The 21,852-nt window shown below is 38.1% G+C and overlaps 1 protein-coding gene across 1 annotated transcript in view; it reads left to right on the top strand.

Annotated features, from left to right (window-relative positions):
- Positions 1-16,592: 16,592 nt before the first annotated feature.
- Positions 16,593-21,852, top strand: part of LOC115511231 (follicle-stimulating hormone receptor) — a 165,918-nt gene continuing 160,658 nt past the window's right edge. The window contains exon 1 of the mRNA XM_030311787.1: positions 16,593-16,744. Within this exon, the coding sequence (XP_030167647.1) occupies positions 16,593-16,744 (152 nt within the window). The remainder of the gene's footprint in view (positions 16,745-21,852) is intronic.

Genomic DNA, 21,852 nt, shown 5'->3' with positions numbered 1-21,852 from the left:
AATTTTTTAAGTAAAACTATAGCTATAAGGTAAAAGCATAAGGTAAAAATTTGAGAGTAACTATTAAAATTTATAAGGAGAATATGTAATGTCCCAAACCATATATGGAACAGCATATAATAAGACAATGAAATAAAACAACAGCAATAAAAAAGCAAAGACAAAAATTTAACAAATAAAAGGCAAGAAAAAAAAATAGAAGGTGTAAAATTAGAACAAAATATAAAGTTACATGGTAGAAAAAATCCATATGCACTGATAATTAGAATAAATGTTAAATTATTAAGGCCATGTGTTAAAAGACTTTAAGAATGGATTATAATACAAAATCCAGTTGATTGTGGCTATAAGAAATATGCCTAAAACATAATGACATAAAGGTTGAAGCACAAAGGTAGAAAAAATGTACTAAAAGAAATTATTTACCAAATGAAAAGCTGATATATCTATATTAATTTCAGATAAAATTGGCTTTAACATAAAATATTATGAATATAGTAAGACGCTATAAAATGAAAGAAGGCTCAACTCCCCAAGTATACGATTCTAAAATTAGAGCCCATAAACAGCATTTAAATACATAAAGATAGGGGAACCTGGGTGGCTCAGTCAGTTAAGCATCTGACTTTGGCTCAGGTCATGATCTCACAGTTCCTGGGTCTAAGCCCCACACTGGGCTCTGTGCTGATATCTTAGAGCTCAGAACCTGGAGCCTACTTCGGATTTTGTGTTTCCTTCTCTCTCTCTGCCTCTTTCCCACTCATGCTTGTTCTCGCCCTCTCTCTCTCTCTCTCTCAAAAATAAATAAACATTAAAACAATTTTAAATACATAAAGATAAAATTGACAGGATATAGGGACAAGTTTTGCCATTCTGTGAAATATCAATAGAAATCCCTCAACAGGATAAATTAAAACTTAAAATGTTAGTAAATATATAGAAGACTTTAGAAAAATAGTAATATGCCGGATTTATGGGACAAATATAGAATATGTCAACAAGTAAATAGAGAATATTGATTCCTGTCAAGCTCACACTGAGTATTTACAAAAATTAACTGTAGTAAGCCATAAAACAAGTATCAACATGTTTCGGGAGGTGGGGAATCACCACAGACCATATTCTGTATTATGCAATTAAATTAGAGGTTAATGGCAAAGAGATAAATTTAAATATTTCTGGTAGTTCATACATTTCAAAAGAGTACCTTTCATTTATCTATATACCAAAAATAAATCAAAATGGGAAATTGAAAAATATTTAGAACTAAGCTATAATGAAAAAATTACCTATCAATATTTGTCGAATAGAGCTAAGACAAACATTACAGGCAAATTTACAGGTCAGGTGTATATATTGGAAGGAAGAAAGGCTGGAAAACTAATGAAATGATATCAAATAAGAGGTTAAAAAAATAGAGCAAAAAGAAAATAGAGGAAAATAAGAGCAAAAAATGTGGAAAGAGAAAACAAAGAATAAGATCAAAAGCAAAAGTCTTTTGAAAGGATTAATAAACTATAGAAAATTCTGGCTATGTTGGTCAATGTAAAGAGACAGAAATAAGCAGTACAAAAATTGTCCTAAAAGTATTTTAAAGAGAATACTAAAATATTGATAGCAATACTAATACAAAAATCAGACAAAAATAATACCAAAATACCAAACTACAGTCCAATATCCATGATGGACATGGATGCAAAAATTATCAACAAAATATTAGCAAACCATATTCATCAATACAGTAAAAGAACTTTCACCCTGATCAAATGAAATTTATTACAGGGATGCAAGAAAAGGTCAGTGTTCACAAATCAATGTAATACACCACATTAACAAAATGAAGGATACAATTACATGATCACTTCAATAGATGCAGAGAAAAAAACTGACAAAATTTAACACCCATTCATAATAAAAACTCTCAACAAAGTGTCTTTAAAGGGGACATAACATAATAAAGGCAATATATGAAAAATCCACACTTAACATCATTCTGAATGGTGAAAAGCTGGGAGCTTTTCTTCTAAGATCAGGAACAAGACAATGATGTCTATATTAACCACTTTAATTCAAGATCATACTGGAAGTCCTAGCCACAGCAATCAGACCAAAAAAGCAATAAAGGACATCCCAATTGATAAAGAAGAAGTAAAGCTATCACTATCTGCAGATGACATGATAACATATAGAAAACCCTAAAAACACCATAAAAACCAATAAATTAATTCAGTAAATTTGAGGATACAAATTAATATATAGACATTCTTGTGTTTCTGTACACTACTAATGAAGTAACAGGAACTAATAAATTAATTAGAACTAATAAATTAATTCAGTAAATTTGAGGATATGAATTAATATATAGACATCTCTTGTGTTCCTATACACTACTAATGAAGTAATAGGAAAAGAAATTAAGAAAACAATTCCAGTTCTTGAGGGGAGGCTGGTGGCATAGGAGGGCGCTGGGCTCACCTCATCCTGATTACTTAGATTCCACCAACATCTGCCTAAATAACCCAGAAAACCACCAGAAGACTAGCAGAATGGACTCTCTGGAGCCAAGCGTAGACAAGAGGCCCACAGAAGAGGATAGGAAGGGCGGAGAGGCAGTGAGCACTACACAGACTGGCAAGGGGGAGCCAGGGTGGTGGAGGGGCAGCCCGCCCAGCAAGGCAGAGTCCCCAAGTCTGGCTTTCAAAAGCAGAGGGGCCAGACTGCATGAGTTCTGACAGCCAGCGGGACTTAACACCTGGAATGTTAAAAGTCAACAGCTCTGCTCTCAGAGAGCTGAAGGGTGAGAGGACACCGGGAGGGAGACTTGTTGAGCCCTGGAAGACAGAGCTCAGCTCCACGAGGAACAGAGGTGCTGGCCAGCACCACCTCCCTCTCCCATCCCCCAGCTGAAATCCCAAAGGGAGCCAGTTCCCATCACCAAACTTGTTTGCACTGCGTGAACACCCAATGCTGTGCTTCTGTGGATCCATCCCTCCGACGGGTCTGCCTCCCTCCCGGTGCTGCAGAGCCCCTCCTGCAGGGGACCACCAATGGCAAAGCAAGCTAAGCCTGCCCTTCCTGCCCCTGTGCATCTTGCAGATCCACCCCGGCTAATACGCCAGATCCCACCAAAGCAGCACCACGAGCCTGGCAGTGTGCAAGTAGCCCGGACATGGGCCACACCACTCCACAGTGAGTCCTGCCCCTGAGAGAGAGGAAGATAAGGTACACAACAGTCTGACTGTGGCCCCAGCGGTGGGCTGGGGACAGACATCGGGTCTGACTGCAGCCCTGCCCACCAACACAAGTTACTCCAGACAGCACAGGGGAAGTGCCCTGCAGTTCAGCACCACCCCAGGGACTACCCAAAATGATGAAATGGAAGAACTCTCCTCAAAAGAAACTCCAGGAAGTAGTGACAGCTAACAAATTGATCAAAAATGATTTAAGCAATATAATGGAACAAGAATTTAGAATAATAGACATAAAATTAATTGCTGGGCTTGAAAAAAGTATAGAGGACAGCAGAGAATCTATTGCTACAAAGATCAAGGGACTAAGAAAGTAATGAGGAGCTAAAAAATGCTATAAATGAGGTGCAAAATAAAATGGAGGCGACCACATCTTGGATTGAAGAGGCAGAGGACAGAATAGGTGAATTAGAAGATAAAATTATGGGAAAAGAGGAAGCTGAGAAAAAGAGAGATAAAAAATCCAGGAGTATGAGGGGAGAATTAGAGAACTAAATGATGCAATGAAATGGAACAATATCCGTATAATAGGAATTCCAGAAGAGGAAGAGAGAGAGAAAGGGGCTGAAGGTGTACTTGAACAAATCATAGTTGAGAACTTCCCTGATCTGGGGAAGGAAAAAGGCATTGAAATCCAAGAGGCACAGAGAACTCCCTTCGAACATAACTTGAATCGATCTTCTGCATGACATATGCAGAAACTGGCAAAATACAAGGATGAAGATAAAATTCTGAAAGCAGCTAGGGATAAACACACTCTAACTTATAAAGGGAGACCCATAAGACTAGTGGCAGACCTATCTCCTGAAACTTGGCAGGCCAGAAAGGAATGGCAGGAAATCTTCAATGTGATGAACAGAAAAAATATGCAGCCGAGAATCCTTTATCCAGAAAGTCTGTCATTCAGAATACAAGTAGAGATAAAGGTCTTCCCAAACAAACAAAAACTGAAGGAATTCATTACCACTAAACAAGCCCCACAAGAGACCCTAAGGGGGATTCAGTGAGTGAAATGTTGCAAGAACCCCAAAGGACCAGAGACATCACTACAAGCATGAAACCTACAGACATCACAATGACTCTAATCGCATATCTTTCCATAATAACACGGAATTTCAATGGACTAAATGCTCCAACCAAAAAACATAGCGTATCAGAATGGATAGAAAAAACAAAAACAAAAAACAGAACAAGACCCATCTATTTGCTGTCTACAAGAGACTGATTTTAGACCTGAGGACACCTTCATATTGAAAGTGAGGGGATGGAGAACTATTTATCATGCTACTGGAAGTCAAAAGAAAGCTGGAATAGCCATACTTATATCAGACAAACTAGACTTTAAATTAAAGGCTGTGACAATAGATGAAGAAGGGAATTATATAATAATTACAGGGTCCATCCATCAGGAAGAGCTAACAATTATAAAGGTCTATGCACCAAATACTGAAGCCCCCAAATATATAAAACAACTAATCACAAACATAAGCAACCTTATTGATAAGAATGTGGTAATTGCAGGGGACTTTAATACTCCACTTACAACAATGGATAGATCATCTAGACACAGGATCAATAAAGAAACAAGGGCCCTGAATGATACATTGGACCAGATGGACTTGACAGATATATTTAGAACTCTGTATCCCAAAGCAACAGAATATACTTTCTTCTTGAGTGCACATCGAACATTCTCCAAGATAGATCATATACTGGGTCACAAAACAGCCCTTCATAAGTATAAAATAATTGAGATCATACCATGCACACTTTCAGACCACAATGCGAGGAAGCTTAAAATCAACCATAGGAAAAAGTCTGGAAAACCTCCAAAAGCATGGAGGTTAAAGAACACCCTACTAAAGAATGAGTGGGTCAACCAGACAATTAGAGAAGAAATTAAAAAATATATGGAAACAAATGAAGATGAAAATACAATAATCCAAATGCTTTGGGATGCAGCAAAGGCAGTCCTGAGAGGAAAATACATTGCAATCCAGGCCTATCTCAAGAAACAAGAAAAATCCCAAATACAAAATCTAACAGCACACCTAAAGGAAATAGAAGGAGAACAGCAAAGATACCCAAACCCAGCAGAAGAAGAGAAATAATAAAGATCAGAGCAGAAATAAACAATATACAATCTAAAAAAAACTGTAGAGCACATCAATGAGACCAAGAGTTGTTTTTTTTGAAAAAATAAACAAAATTGATAAACCTCTAGCCAGGCTTCTCAAAAAGAAAAGGGAGATGACCCAAAGAGATAAAATCATAAATGAAAATGTAATTATTACAACCAATCCCTCAGAAATACAAGCAATTATCAGGGAATACTAAGAAAAATTATATGCCAACAAATTGGACAACATGGAAGAAATGGACAAATTCTTAAGCACCCACACACTTCCAAAACTCTATCAGGAGGAAATAGAAAACTTGAACAGTTGATCCATAACCAGCGAAGAAATTGAATCAGTTATCAAAAATCTCCCAGCAAATAAGAGTCCAGGACCAGATGGCTTCCCAGGGGAGTTCTCCCAGACGTTTAAAGCAGAGATAATACCTATCCTTCTCAAGCTATTCCAAAAAATAGAAAGGGAAGGAAAACTTCCAGACTCATTTTATGAAGCTAGCATTACTTTGATTCCTAAACCAGACAAAGACCCAGAAAAAAAAGAGAATTACAGGCCAATATCCTTGATGAATATGGATGTAAAAATTCTCAATAAGACACTAGCAAATTGAATTCAACAGCATATAAAAAGAATTATTCACCATGATCAAGTGGGATTCATTTCTGGGTTGCAGGCCTGGTTCAATATTCACAAATCAATCAATTTGATACATCACATTAATAAAAGAAAAGATAAGAACCATATGATCATGTCAATCGATGCAGAAAAAGCATTTGACAAAATTCAGCATCCTTTCTTAATAAAAACCCTCGAGAAAGTTGGGATAGAAGGAACATACTTAAACATCATAAAGGCCATTTATCAAAAGCCCATAGCTAATATCATCCTCAATGGGGAAAAACTGAGAGCTTTCCCCCTGAGATCAGGAACATGACAGGGATGTCCACTCTTACCGCTGTTGTTTAACATAGTGTTGGAAGTGCTAGGCTAGCATCAGCAATCAGACAACAAAAGGAAATCAAAGGCATCAAAATTGGCAAAGCTAAGTCAAGCTTTCACTTTTTGCAGATGACGTGATATCATACATGGAAAACCCGATAGACTCCACCAAAAGTCTGCTAGAACTGATCCATGAATTCAGCAAAGTTGCAGGATACAAAATTATTGTACAGAAACCAGTTGCATTTTTATACACTAATAATGAAGCAACAGAAAGACAAATAAAGAAACTGATCCCATTCACAATTGTACCAAGAAGCATCAAATACCTAGGAATAAACCTAACCAAAGATGTAAAAGATCTGTATGCTGAAAACTATAGAAAGCTTATGAAGGAAATTGAAGAAGATATAAAGAAATGGAAAGACATTCCCTGCTCATGGATTGGAAGAATAAATACTGTCAAAATGTCAATACTACCCAAAGCTATCTACACATTCAATGCAATCCCAATCAAAATTGCACCAGCATTCTTCTCAAAACTAGAACAAGCAATCCTAAAATTCATATGGAACCACAAAAGGCCCCGAATAGCCAAAGTAATTTTGAAGAAGACCAAAGCGGGAGGCATCACAATCCCAGACGTTAGCCTCTACTACAAAGCTGTCATCATCAAGACAGCATGGTATTGGCACAAAAACAGACACACAGACCAATGGAATAGAATAGAAACCCCAGAATTAGACCCACAAACGTATGGCCAACTAATCTTTGACAGAGCAGGAAAGAATATCCAATGGATAAAAGACAGTCTCTTTAACAAATGGTGCTGGGAGAACTGGACAGCAACATGCAGAAGAATGAAACTAGACCACATTCTCACACCATTCACAAAAGTAAACTCAAAATGGATAAAGGACCTGAATGTGAGACAGGAAACCATCAAAACCTTAGAGGAGAAAGTAGGAAAAAACCTCTATGATCTCAGCCACAGCAATTTCTTACTTGACACATCCACAAAGGCAAGGGAATTAAAAGCAAAAATGAACTATTGGGACCTCATCAAGATAAAAAGCTTCTGCACTGCAAAGGAAACAATCAACAAAACTAAAAGGCAACCAATGGAATGGGAAAAGATATTTACAAATGACCTATTGGACAAAGGGCTAGTATCCAAAATCTATAAAGAACTCACCAAACTCCACACCCAAAAAACAAATAACCCAGTGAAGAAATGGGCAGAAAACATGAATAGACACTTTTCTAAAGAAGACATCCAGATGGCCAACCGGCACATGAAAAGATGCTCATCGTCATTCCTCATCAAGGAAATACAAACCAAAACCACATTGAGACACCACCTCATGCCAGTTAGAGTGGCTAAAATGAACAAATCAAGAAACTATAGATGCTGGTGAGAATGTGGAGAAATAGGAACCCTCTTGCACTGTTGGTTGGAATGCAAATTGGTGCAGCTGCTGTGGAAAACAGTGTGGAGGTTCCTCAAAAAATTAAAAATAGATCTTCCCTATGACCCAGCAGTAGCACTGCTAGGAATTTACCCAAGGGATAACAGGAGTGCTGATGCACAGAGGCACTTGTACCCCAATGTTTATAGCAGCACTTTCAACAATAGCCAAGTTATGGAAAGAGCCTAAATGTCCATCAACTGATGAATGGATAAAGAAATTGTGTTTATATACATAATGGAATACTACATGGCAATGAGAAAGAATGAAATATGGCCTTTTGTAGCAACATGGATGGAACTAGAGAGTGTGATGCTAAGTGAAATAAGTCACACAGAGAAAGACAGATACCCTATGTTTTCACTCTTATGTGGATCCTGAGAAACTTAACAGAAAGCCATGGGGGAGGGGAAGGGAAAAAAAAGTTAGAGAGGGAGTGAGGCAAAACATAAGAGACTCTTAAAAACTGAGAACAAACTGAGGGTTGATGGGAGGTGGGAGGGAAGGGAGGCTGGGTGAGGGCTATTGAGGAGGGCACCTATTGGGATGAGCACTGTGTGTTGTATGGAAACCAATTTGACGATGATGATAATAATAATAAAGAAAACAATTCCATTTACAATTGCACCAAAAAGAATAAGGAAGTGAAAGACCTATATACTGAAAAGTATAAAACACTGATGAAAGATACTGAAGATGACACAAACAAAAGAAAAGACATACCATGACCATGGATTAGAATAATGAATGTTAAAATGTCCACACCACTCAAAGCAATCTATGGATTCAATGCAACCCCTATCAAATTACCAAGAGCATTTTTCACAAAATTAGATTAAATCATCTTAAAATTTGTATGGAAGTACAAAAGACCCCAAACAGACAAAGCAATCCTGAGAAAGAAGAACAAAGCTGGAGGTATCACAATTCCAGGTTTCAACATATATTTCAAAACTGCAATAATCCAAACAGTTTGATACGGGCACACAACAGACAGGTACAACAATGGAACAGAATAGAGATCCCAGAAATAGACTCACATTTATATGGTCGATTAATCTGTGACAAAGGAAGAAAAATATATAATGGGAGAAAAGACAGTCTATTCAATAAATGGTGTTGGGAAAACTGGGCATCTACATGGAAAAGAATGAAGCTGGACTACTTTCTAACACCATACACAAAAATAAACTCAAAACAGATTAAAGACCTAAATATGAGACCTGAAACCATAAAACTGCTAGATGAAAACACAGGTAGTAATCTGTCTGATGTCAGCCTAAGCAACGTTTTTCTAGATAGGTCTATCTCCTCAGACAAGGGAAACAAATGCAAAAATAAATAATTGAGACTATGTCAAAATCAAAAGCTTTCATACAGCAAGGAAAGACATCAACACAATGAAACAACAACCTGTTGAATGAAAGAATATATTTGTAAGTGGTATATCTAATAAGAGGATGATACTCGAAATATATTTTTTAAAAAACTTATACACCTCAACACTAAAAAAAACAAATAATCCAATTAAATAATGTGCAAAGGAACTGAATATATCTTTTTTCAAAGACAACATACAGGTGGGCAACAAACACATGAGAAGATGCTCAGGATCACTGATCATCATGCAAATCAAAACCATCATGAGGTATCACCTTACGCCTGTCAGAATGGCTAATACCAGAAGACAAGAGATAACAAGTGTTGGCAAGGATGTGGAGAAAAAGGAACCCCCTTGCACTGTTATCAGGAATGTAAATTGATTCAACCACTGTGGAAAACAGTATGAAAATTCCTAAAAAATAAAAATAAAAATAGAAATACCGCACCATTCCATATTTCTACTACCAAACATTTCCCCTAAAGAAAATGAAAGCACTAATTTGAAAAGATAGATATACTCTAATATTTACTTTAGCATTATTTACAATAGCCAAGATATGGAAGCAACCGGTGTCCATCAACAGATGATAGATAAAGAAATGTGGTATATATGTATAATGGAGTACTACTGAGCCATAAAAAAGAATGAGATCCTGCAATTTATGACAACATGGATGGACTTAGAGGGTATTATGCTAAGTGAGTAAGTCAAAGAAGACAAAGAAACTATGATTTCACTAACATGTGGAATCTGAAAAACAAACAAACAAAAAGGTAGAAACAGACCCATAAACACAGAGAACAAACTATGGCTACCTGAGGGGAGAGGGTGGGAGGATGGCAAAAAGAGGTGAAGGTGAGTAAGGTACAGGCTTCCAGTTATGGAATGAGCAAGCCCTGAGGATGAAAGGTACATTGTAGGGAATATAGTCGATGGTATTTTAATAGCATTGTATGGTGACAGATGGGAGCTAAACTATGGTGAGCATAGCATAACACATAGAGTTGTTGAATTATGTTGTACATCTAAAACTAATGTAACATTGTGTATCAATTATATTTCAATAGAAATCAATGGACAGAAATAAATACTAAAAATTGTTTTAAGGGACGCCTGGGTGACTCAGTCAGTTAAGCATCCAACTTCAGCTGAGGTCATGATCTCATGGCTCATGAGTTTAAGCCCCGCACCAGGCTCTGTGCTGACAGCTCAGAGCCTGAAGCCTGCTTCAGATTCTGTGTCTCCCTCTCTCTCTCCCACTGCCCCACTCTCACTCTGTCTCTCTCTCCCTCAAAATAAATAAAAATTTTAAAAAAATTAATTGATTTAAAAAGATTTCATAGAAAATACTAAAAATCTTTATGACAATAAACACTAAAACTTGCATGAAATAGCAAGTTTCTAAAAAAAAATTATAAAATTTTAAGAAAAAATAGGAAGCCTAAATAATACAGTAACAATTTATAAAGTTGAATTCACTGTATGTATATATGTATATGTGTACATGTACCACATCTTTATCCATTCATCGGTCGATGGACATTTGGGTTCTTTCCATAATTTGGCTATTGCTGATAGTGCTGTATTTACTCAGCAATCAAAAAGCAAGAAATCTTGTCACTTGCAACAAGGTGGATGGAACTAGAATGTATTATGCTAAGTGAAATATGTCAGTCAGAGAAAGACAAATATTCTATTATTTCACTCCTATGTGGAATTTAAGAAACAAAACAGATGAACATAGGGGAAGGGAAGGAAAAATAAGATAAAAACAGAGAGGGAGGCAAACCACAAGAGACTCTTTTTCTTTTTTGAGAGAGAGAGAGCACACGAGAGAGAGAGAGCGAGCGAGTGAGCATGTGAGCAGGGAAGGGGCATAAAGGGAGGGAGAGAGAGAGAAGGAAAACTGGACTGTGAGATCATGACCAGAGCCAAAATCGTCAGGCGCTTAGCAGACTGAGCCACCCAGGCTTCCCCATAAAAGACTCTCAAATACAGAGAAAAGACTGAGGGTTGCTGGAGGGGAGCTGGGAGAAAGAATGGGATAAATGGGTGATGGGCACTCAGGAGGGCACTTGTTAGGATGAGCACTGGGTGTTCTATATAAGTGATGAATCACTAAATTCTATTCTTGAAACCATTATTTAAGTATATGTTAACTAACTTGGATTTAAATAATTAAAAATATGACAGAAATATACAAAGTCTCTGTCAGTGGAATATTAGCCACAAATAAAGGTCTGAATTTTAAAAAAAGCAGTTGAATTTGGTCTGAATTTTAAAAAAAGCAGGGGGCTCCTGGGTCTGTTAAGTGGCCAACTTCAGCTCATGTCATGATCTTGTGGTTCGTGAGTTTGACCCCTGTGTGGGGCTCTGTGCTGACATCTCAGAGCCCCAGAGCCTGCTTCAGATTCTGTCTCTCCCTCTGTCTCTGTCCCTCCCCCACTTGCGTTCTTGTGTGTTCTCTCTCTCTCTCTCTCTGTCTCTCTCCCTCCCTCCATCCCCCCCTTCTCTCTATTTCTCTCTCTCAAAAATAAACATTAAAATTTTTTGAAAAGTTGAAGGATGCCTGGGTGGGTCTGTTGGTTAAGCGTCTGACTCTTGATTTCAACTCAGATCATGATCTCATGGTTCGTGGGATTGAGCCCCAAGCCCTGCATTGGGCTCCGCGCTGACAGTGCAGAGTCTGCTCGGGATCCTGTCTCTTTCTCTCTCTCTGTCCCTCCCCAGCTTGTGCCTTCTCTCTAAAAAGTAAATAAATAACCTCAAAAAATGTTTTCAAAAAAGTTGAATTTATATTTTTAAAAACATACATATATACACACACATAACATAAAACCAGGCATAGGTGGTTTTATATGCAAGCAAAGCCATACTTCCAAGGAGTAGATTATTCTAATCTGTAACACTTCTTTTTCCTAAGAACAAAATAACCAAGATGATTTCCCAATTCAGTCTGAGAAAAATATATCCTTGATACCAAACCACATAGGGACAACATAAGAAAGGTAGAAATTACACTGCTCACTAAAAACTACTCATTACTGGGGTGCCTGGGTGGCTCAGTCGATTAAGCGGCCGACTTCTGCTGAGGTCATGATCTCACAGTCCGTGAGTTCGAGCCCCGCATCGGGCTCTGTGCTGACAGCTCAGAGCCTGGAGCCTGTTTCAGATTCTGTGTCTCCCTCTCTCTGATCCTCCCCTGTTCATGCTCTGTCTCAAAAATAAATAAAACGTGGGGCGCCTGGGTGGCGCAGTCGGTTAAGCGTCCAACTTCAGCCAGGTCACGATCTCGCGGTCCGTGAGTTCGAGCCCCGCGTCGGGCTCTGGGCTGATGGCTCAGAGCCTGGAGCCTGTTTCCGATTCTGTGTCTCCCTCTCTCCCTGACCCTCCCCCGTTCATGCTGTCTCTCTCTGTCCCAAAAATAAATAAACATTGAAAAAAAAAATTTAAAAAAAAAAATAAATAAAACGTTAAAAAATTTAAAAAATAAATAAATAAAAACTACTCATTACTAAGTTACAAATGACTTATGAGCATAGATGCCAAAATTCTAAATAAAATATTGGGAGATTAAATCGGTGTATAAAATGAAAATTACTCATAAACAAGTCTGTTAATCCTAAGAATATGAGTAGTTTAAGTATAAAATTAGCATCATAATTCAGCAAATTAATAGTTCTTTTGGGGGGAACAAATGAAGAAAAGGCATTAAACAATATTGATCTCCATTGATACTTAAAAAAAAAAAATTCTTAGAAACCTTTTCTAAGGTCTTTAACCTGATATCTATCCTGGTACACACCAAAAGCCTGTGATAAGTATCATTTGAGTAGTGAAAAATAAGAAAATATTTTCTTTAAAAACAGGAGCATGACAAGAAGGCTCACCATAAACTTCTAATCATCATTGCACTGGATATCCTACCCAGAGAAGAAAAGAAAAAAGAGAGATAGAGAGGAAGAGAAAGAGAGAGAGAGGTGGAGAAGGAGAAGGATGAGACAATGAAGGAGGGGGAAGAGAGGGAAGGGAAGGAGAGAGAAAGAAGAACAGGAAGGGAGGAAGGAATTTAAAAAGAAGAAATAGACTCATATATACATATAATATATGTGCTACATACAATGTGCTTAGATGTGAATGGTAGTCTACATAGAAGTGTAGTAAGGCAATTAGGTATAAGATAAATATTCCAAAATCAATTGCATTTTTACAATGTGATAACAAAGTTATTTTAAATACTGATATTGTTTACAATAGCAAAAACATGTATATGCCATGTAGATATATCTTCTACATAACTTCTTTCTTAAGATATTAAGACCTTTGTGGAGAAACTATAAAACTGTATTGAAAGACATCAATGAAGGCCCTATAAAGGATGGTAATATACCACAATTAGGGCTAAGAAGACTTAATATCTTCAAGGTGACAATTTTTCCCAAAATTAATCTATACAATCAATGTAATTCCAAACAGAATTCTATCAGAGTTTTTTTCAAGAAGTTTAACAAGTAGGGATGCCTAGGTGGCTCAGTTAAGTGTCCAACTTCCGCACAGGTTATGATATCACAGTTTGTGGGTTTGAGCCCAGAATTGGGCTCCACGCTGACAGTGTGGAGCCAGCTTGGGATTCTGACTCTCTTCTCTCTGCCCCTTCCCCACAAGTGCTTGTGCTCTCTCTCAAAATAAATAAATAAACTTAAGAAAATAAGAAGTTTAACAAGGCTGATTCTAAAATTCATATGGAATAAGCAAGGTCCAAAATAGGCAAGATATTACTTGAGAGAATATTTTCTTACCATATATCATGTATCAATCAAGACTTAAAGTTCAAGTGATTCAGTAGAGCACTGGTACAGATAAGAAGGACAATGGACTGTAAAAGAGCTTCAACACAAACTTATTCAAAACACTTACTTGAGATAGGAGAAAAGTAGTTTTTATAGATGAGGGGGGAAGAGAGTCTATTCAATAAATGGTTCTGGGACAACTGTTTATTCATGTGGATAAAAACTATTATATCACTAATACTGAAATTGAGTTCCTGACTCAAAGTATATATAATTATCAATATCAAGTAGATTAGAGACTTAAATGTGCAGAGCAAAACCCCAAAATTTTTAGGAAAAAAAATTGGAGAATATTTTCCTAACCTCAGGATAAAGAAAGATCACATGAGAATAAGAACATAAATTATAGCCTATTTATGCAATAGAATATTCTACAGTAATAAAATTAACTACAGCTACATATAACATAGTAAATGGGTTATTCTTAAAAATGTCAAGTTAGTGTAAAATAGCAAGTAACAAAAGACTACTTAACGATTGATACAATTTGTATAAAATCAAAATAAAGCAAGCAAAATTAAGCAATATATTATTTGCTGATACATACTTTGGAGATAATTTTTTTTAATTAATGGAATTTTAAAACACAAAACTCACATTAATGGTCACTTGCAGGCATAGGAACATCAGAGGGAATCAGAAGGAGCAACTAAGTAGATTCAGTGGCACTTGTCCCATTTCTTCAGGCCACACTGTTTTATAATTTTGCTTAATAATTTATATGTATTTTATTTATGTTCTGCAAGTTGTGAATATGACACAGTTTTAAAATAAAAATTTAAATTTTAAAAGGATTTGTGCTCATTTTACAAGGTCTAACTTCATTATAATTGGAGTTGTAGAAGCCTAAGTGGAGATTTGTGAGGCAGGGGTAGAGATGGGAGTTTCGACTGGTAATGAGTTTGCATTTGTTTTTGTTTTTGTTTTTTGTCACTGGTGTTAGTCAAGCATAGGCAGGTAAATCCCTTTAAATTATTGAGAATACTTTATTTTTATTAAGTTTATTTGTTTATTTGGGGAGGGGGCAAAGAGAAAGGGAAATAATGAGAATCCCAGGCAGGCTCTGTGCAGAGCCTGATGCAGGGCTTGAACCCACAAACTATGAGATCATGCCCTGAGCCAAAGTCAGAGGCTTAACCAACGGAGCCACCCAGGTGCCCCAATTATTGTGAATATTGTAGAAAAAACTTAAGCATTAGTTGGTTGACTGCATTAAATCCCCTCCATATCTGAAAGACTATTATTCTATAGATCAATTGTGAAGTCAAATAATTTAACTATTAATGTTAGCCAAACCTGTAACTACATAGAGTCCATATAAGTATCACCCTGATCTTCCAGTATTGAAATTAGAATGAATCAGTTGCTCCCCCAGGAAGCTAGGGAACAACTTCACCTTACAAGTCACTTGTTTCTGTTTTTCCTTTAATGACAATTTAATCCATTCATTGTAAGTCATTATTCCTCGGTGAGGGGGAGGAAGGAGAGAGATAAATATATACATGTTTAGCATTTTCAGCTAACTCAATTTTATGCAACTAATTACTTAAAAATAGTGTTGAAACTAATTTTAGGAAGTAATAAATTTTAGGGAGAGTCCTGGAGAATATTCAGCCTTTTAATCTTCAAAGATTCTGGAGTTTGAAGTAGAAGGCCACTTTACTGAAAGTGTTACCAAACGTTTCCTGATTCCTGACCATCAAGCAGCCATTGAGAATGCCAATCAAAGTGCAAAGACTATCACCTACAGGGAGCACTTAGAATTAACTTAAAAGCATAGATTAAATAAATTCATCTGTGCCAATGTCCCAAAGGCAAGGACAATCTTCCAAGCCTGAAAATAAGAGAAGCCAGAAGGATCCACAACAGAGAGTGGACTGCTGGTGTCCACTAAATCCACAGTGAAAATACAGCCCATTCGTCAGGTCACTCAGATTAATCACTTATATCTGTGGACAACCTTCTCATAAGTGCCTTCCCCCCAGGAACTTACTAACCCACCCATCTATCTTCTGAGCAACACCAGTTTTGGTTATTAATTACACCAAGAAAGAGGGCTCATGACTAAGACCCACAAATTCAGGTTTTATACCCAGTAGGCTGGAGGAAGAGGTTGATGCCAAGACTAGAAACAGGTCCATGCCCCTCACTGAGTGACACTGTCATTGATGGTTCTCATTGTATGTTGTGTCTGTTTTTGGAGAAAGTCAATCATGTCACTCTCTTGAGAAGAGAATGGTGATCAGCAGGGACACTTCTACAGTTTAATAAATGTAAACTACTCCAGACATGCATCAAGGTTCTATTTACTCTCTTCCTTGCCTTAGGGTGGAAGAAATCCAATAGAGAACAATAAGGGAGTAGCTTATCTTGCCCCGGAAATCACTACAGGCACACAGGAATTTTGCTATTTGTCTGAAAGTGACCAAAAAAAAAAAAAAATCCTTTGGTCAGTCACGTGACCCTGGCAGATATCTTCTCATAAGAGCGCTGTGTGGAGCTTCTGAAATTTGTGGAGATTTTTCTCTGCAGATGCAGGAAGAAAGCAGGTGGATGGGTGAATAAGTATGACCTTCCTCCTGGTCTCCTTGCTGGCATTCCTGAGCTTAGGCTCAGGATGTCATCATCGGATCTGTCACTGCTGGCACAGGGTTTTCCTCTGCCAAGAGAGCAAGGTGACGGAGATTCCCTCCGACCTTCCCAGGAACGCAGTTGAACTGTGAGTATCAGAGGCAGCGGGAACAATGGTGGGGCTGGCATTTGCGTGTTGTGTGCTATTATTATTTTCACTTTAGGCTGATAACGGTTGGGCTGAACTATTTCTGCACTGACCAAAGGCTTGAATAAAACAAACTCCCCCATCCTAACAACTCTGCTCTCCCAGGATCTTAGTGAGAGCCTGTCTCAGCCACACAAGGAAGGAAGTATGGAAAGCTCAATTCAAAGGCAGAAGGAAAATGTTTGAGTCTTTTCAACACATTTGCTCTTGGGTTCCAAACTATGTTTCGTAACCAGAAAAGTAAAACTAAGAAAAACTAGAAACTTTGAAGACCTGGAATTAGAGGCAGAAAGACAGTTTTGATTTAAGTGAAATACACAACATGTCTCCCTAAGGACACTGAATTCAGGAAGGCACAAGTCACTCTCACTTTGGAGCCACCAGCAAATAATTCCTCAACAGAGGTTCTGCTTCCTGGAGAAACAGGGAACTAGAGGAGAAGGGAAGGGGTGTGAAGAAAGGGAGAAAGAACAGGGGAGGCAGAGTGGGCATGAAAAATATAGCATCGTCTTTCAAACAGCTAGGAAAATGTGATTCCCAACTTGAGAATTTTAATAAACTATTTAATAGGAAGTCAACAGACTCTCAGAGTTGGACAAGATCTTAGACCAGTTCACTTTATCTCTTCATTTTGCAAATGAGGAATCTGGGATCTGGAGAGACAAAAGATTCGTGCAATCTCTTACAAGGAGCCAAAGCATAGCCAATACTAGAAAACGGGCCTTTTGACTCATAGTCTACTCTTCTTTCCCCCAAACCTCATTCTGTCCAATTAATTACTACTTCCCCAAAGAACTGGGAAGTTACAGCTCAGAGAATATAGATACACTCAGTATTTTTATTCCATGTATTTTATTTTTTAAAAAAATTTTTTTAATGTTTGTTTATTTTTGAGAGAGAGAGGGAGAGAGTCAGAGTGCGAGCGAAGGAGGGACAGAGAGAGAGAGACACAGAATCTGAAGCAGGCTCCAGGCTCCGAGCTGTCAGCACAGAGCCCGATGCAGGGCTCGAACTCAAGAATCATGAGATCATGACCTGAGCTGAAGTTGGACGCTCAACCAACTGAGCCACCCAGGCACCCCTTATTCCATGTATTTTAAATAGAAGCTGCTATTCTGGACGCCTCTTTCACTCTTGGTCCCATAAGGCTAAGGAAGACTCTTATTTTACTGCAGAGTATGGTCATCTTTTCAGTTCACAATTACCACAGCCACACTCAAACATGGTAGTGACTTTCACATTGTCACTCAGGGACAAGTGGTTAGTAGTACACTTGTTTGGTTCCACTTGCTACTTTTTCCCTGGACATCCTAAGTCCTCAGTTCCTATCCAGAGGCAGCTGCAGCAGCAGAGTAAATAACTCGTCAGCTCTGTGTTTTGGGTACACTGTCTCAGATGAGACAGTTATTCCTGATTATGGGGAAGAATGTGCCTAGGCACAGTCTAGTCATTATAAACACAGGAGAAGGCCAATGCACCTGAGCTCCTGAAAGAAGTCACTTGCCCCTAAGCAACTTTGAACAATTATTTAACCCATTCTGAACCTCAGATTCCTCACTTCTGAAGTGGTTTTACTACAACCAGTTTGGTTGGGTTGTTATTAAGACTAAAAGACACAGTTGCCTCACAAATATAGCCATTTCTGCCTCTCCATTTCTTCCAATGTTTCCCTGTGGGCCAAGCAGTGCCAACCAGTTACTAGAGCATACAACCCCTAACAAGGTTTCATTTTAGTAATAATCCTCCATATCAAACTCCCTTCTGCACTAGGCCATCTACTTTCTTACATCTCTTTACCAGATTTTTTTTCATTATGCATAGAAAACATGAAGAAAGAAAATAAAGGAAGGAGGGAGGAAAGAAACGAAAATCCATTCCCAAACCCCAAACCTCAGGGAGTATGTGTGTATAGTGTGGAAGGAGCAGACGTATGATTTTTTAAATTAATTCATACTAAGATATAAATGACTAAAATTTGTCTGTCCAAGAGTACTTTGCAACTGAGAAAGAGACTGTAGGTAAGAGTGTTTGTAACTCTTGACAAAAGGTAGCCCTGGTCAATGCCTTCCTTAGGTGTATATACTAGAGGACAAAGTTGCATAAAACTAAGAAGGGGAATGCCCTTTATTGGCATTCCCCCCGTCCCAGGAGTGAGTGTAGTTGCTTGAGAGTTTTGAAAGAGTTCTCCCAGATATCTAATCTTGAGAAGATTCTTTTCTCTGCACACTCATTAGTAGGGTATGAATTGGGCCATTTTAGAGTTTAGCTTTACAATCTTCCGGGCAAGGTATATACAGAAAAATAAGATACATGTTGCTTTGGTTGCTAGACATAAAAAAATTATTTGGGGATATTTTGGAGGTTAGTTTGTTCATCACAGAAGAGCAGATAAAATGCCACATGAACTACTCAGGTGCTGAGTTATAATGAAAGAACCATTATTTTTATTTATTTGTGCTTTTTAAGAGGATTGGATTGGGTTTATCTGGAACATTGGCAGAGGGAAAATGAAACAGCTTGTTCAACTAAGTATTTCTAGTTCACCTTGCAGTCTTCTGCATTTGGATATTGACTTTAATGATGGTCACATCAAGTGGAGATGGATGGAATAGCTGGGCTTCACTGAGTGCAACTGTTTAATCCATCAATACATCACAGCTTCATTGTCTGTAAAATTCACCCAGGGGAGAACAGGTGCTACATCTTAACCATGTACAGTTTATCCTAGCAATGCATCCACCTTGCAGCACTTTCATTCTATCTATCTGCCAGCTATCACCAGAGATTTCTAATTCCCAACCATCAGCACATGTCAATGTTAACACAAAAGGAATAGGAAAGCATCACCAACAGGCAGGTAGATTCCATTTACCAAAGGGCCCATACTATTTTCCTGAAGCTTTACACATAATACTTCATTAAAATTGCACAGAACTGCAAGTTTAGTATTTTTGTTCCATTTTTCAGATGAAGCAAACTAAAGAGCTCTAGAGTCTGATAATTTCGACAGGCTCAGTCCTGCGGCTCTTGGATAGTAGAGCTGGGATCCAAACCTGAGCCCGTGCTCCCACAGCTTATCTCTGTTGTATAAAATAAAAGCCTCTATGGGGCGCCTGGGTGGCGCAGTCGGTTAAGCGTCCGACTTCAGCCAGGTCACGATCTCGCGGTCCGTGAGTTCGAGCCCGGCGTCGGGCTCTGGGCTGATGGCTCAGAGCCTGGAGCCTGTTTCCCATTCTGTGTCTCCCTCTCTCTCTGCCCCTCGCCCGTTAGTGCTCTGTCTCTCTCTGTCCCAAAAATAAATAAACGTTGGAAAAAAAAATTAAAAAAAAAAAGCCTCTGACTCATTTGGTTTGTTCCTCTTCAAACAAACAAAAGATGTCCTTTAGAATTTTGACTGGAGGTTAGCAGTTTTTTTGTTAAGAGTCAATAATAAATACTTTAGGCTGTATGGGCCATAATTCTCTACTCCAACTTCTCAACTCTGTCACAGTTGTGGGAAAGCTGACACAGTCAAAATGTAAATGAATAAGCATGGCTGTGTTCCAACAAAGCTTTGTTTTTTGCCACTGAAATTTGAATTTCATATAATGGTCACATGTCACAAAGTATCATTCTTCTTTTGATTTTTTTTTATCACGTAAAGGATGAAAAATAGTCTTTGCTCACGAGCCACAGAAAAACAGATAGGCCAAGTATGGTCCACAGGCTATAGATTGCCCACCTCTGATTTAAACTATAGCTGAAAGTGGCTAAATCTCACTGGCTTAAGTAGAGTTGAGGCAGTTTGAAACAACATGGTGCCATGAGGAAAGTACTAAACTAGGTAAGCTGGGTCAGGAATGGAGGGAATTCTAAGATAACATTCTTTTTTTTTTTTTTTAACATTTATTTATTTATTTTGAGAGAGAGAGAGAGTATGAGCCAGGGAGGGGCAGAGAGAAAGAGACAGAAAGAATCCCAAGCAGGCTCCATGCTACGGGGCCCGACTCGGGGCTCAATCCCACAACCATGAGATTATGATGCTTAACCAATTGATCCAGACAGGCACCCCAGGTAATATTCATAGGAGGGTCTTTTGCTGTTTTGACAAGTCAGAAATGGTATAGTATAGCCTTTAGAATCCTAGAGACTGGAGTTCAAACACAGGCTGTGACACTGTTTTTTTGCTCAATCACATGGCCTCTTGGCCATGTCATGGAAACTGCAATGTGGGCCTTTTTCAAAGAGTTGCTGAGGACTATATGAGATAATGAATATAAAACACCTAGCGTAATGCCTCTCAGGTGGTGGTGGTGATGGCTGTTGCTGTTGTCATCTGTAAAACACTAGGGAAAAAAAAACACCAGAGGGCATTCATGACGACCAAATTAATCAATAGGTATGAGAATGATTTTCACAATTGATAGAAAGATCTTTACAACTCTGTAAGACTCCTACTTACTTAAGAACAATCTGGGATGAACACTGGGTGTTGTATGGAAACCAATTTGACAATAAATTTCATATGAAAAAAAAAGAATAATCTCCTCCTCCTCCCAGTGGCTGGAGGATTTACTCTCTGTGCACTTATTTTCTAAGTAAGAAAATGTGTTCTTTTAGGCTTTCAATATTTGGCAAGAGCTCAGGGAGGTTTCGTTCTGACCACAGTCAAAGGAATTTTGATTTCTGACTTACCCTAGAAACTCAGTTTCAGTTGGAGGCAGTCAATGAATATAGCAAGGACACTTTGATCTTGCTTTTTTCTTCCTGGAGTTACAATTTCCAAGGAGAATGTGAACACCCATTCAAAATCTGAAATTTTGACTAAGTGACAGTGCAGATACAGCTATCTTTCTCTTCAGCAGGGTCAGATGACCACAATACTAAGAGGAGAAAAGGGCCCACTGGTGGTCACTGTCAACGTAGAGAGATCTGTATTGAGATTTTATTATAGGCTGCCTTTTTTGACCCCTCTCTTCACATTAACTTCCTGTATCTCATTGCAGTCTCAATTGGCCATCCCTTACTTTTAATTATCTAATTATTATTTTTTTTTTTGCTTTGTTTTC

Source organism: Lynx canadensis, chromosome A3, assembly GCF_007474595.2.
Source record: "Lynx canadensis isolate LIC74 chromosome A3, mLynCan4.pri.v2, whole genome shotgun sequence".
NCBI lineage: Eukaryota > Metazoa > Chordata > Mammalia > Carnivora > Felidae > Lynx > Lynx canadensis.
This window is presented reverse-complemented; position numbering and strand designations above follow the sequence as displayed.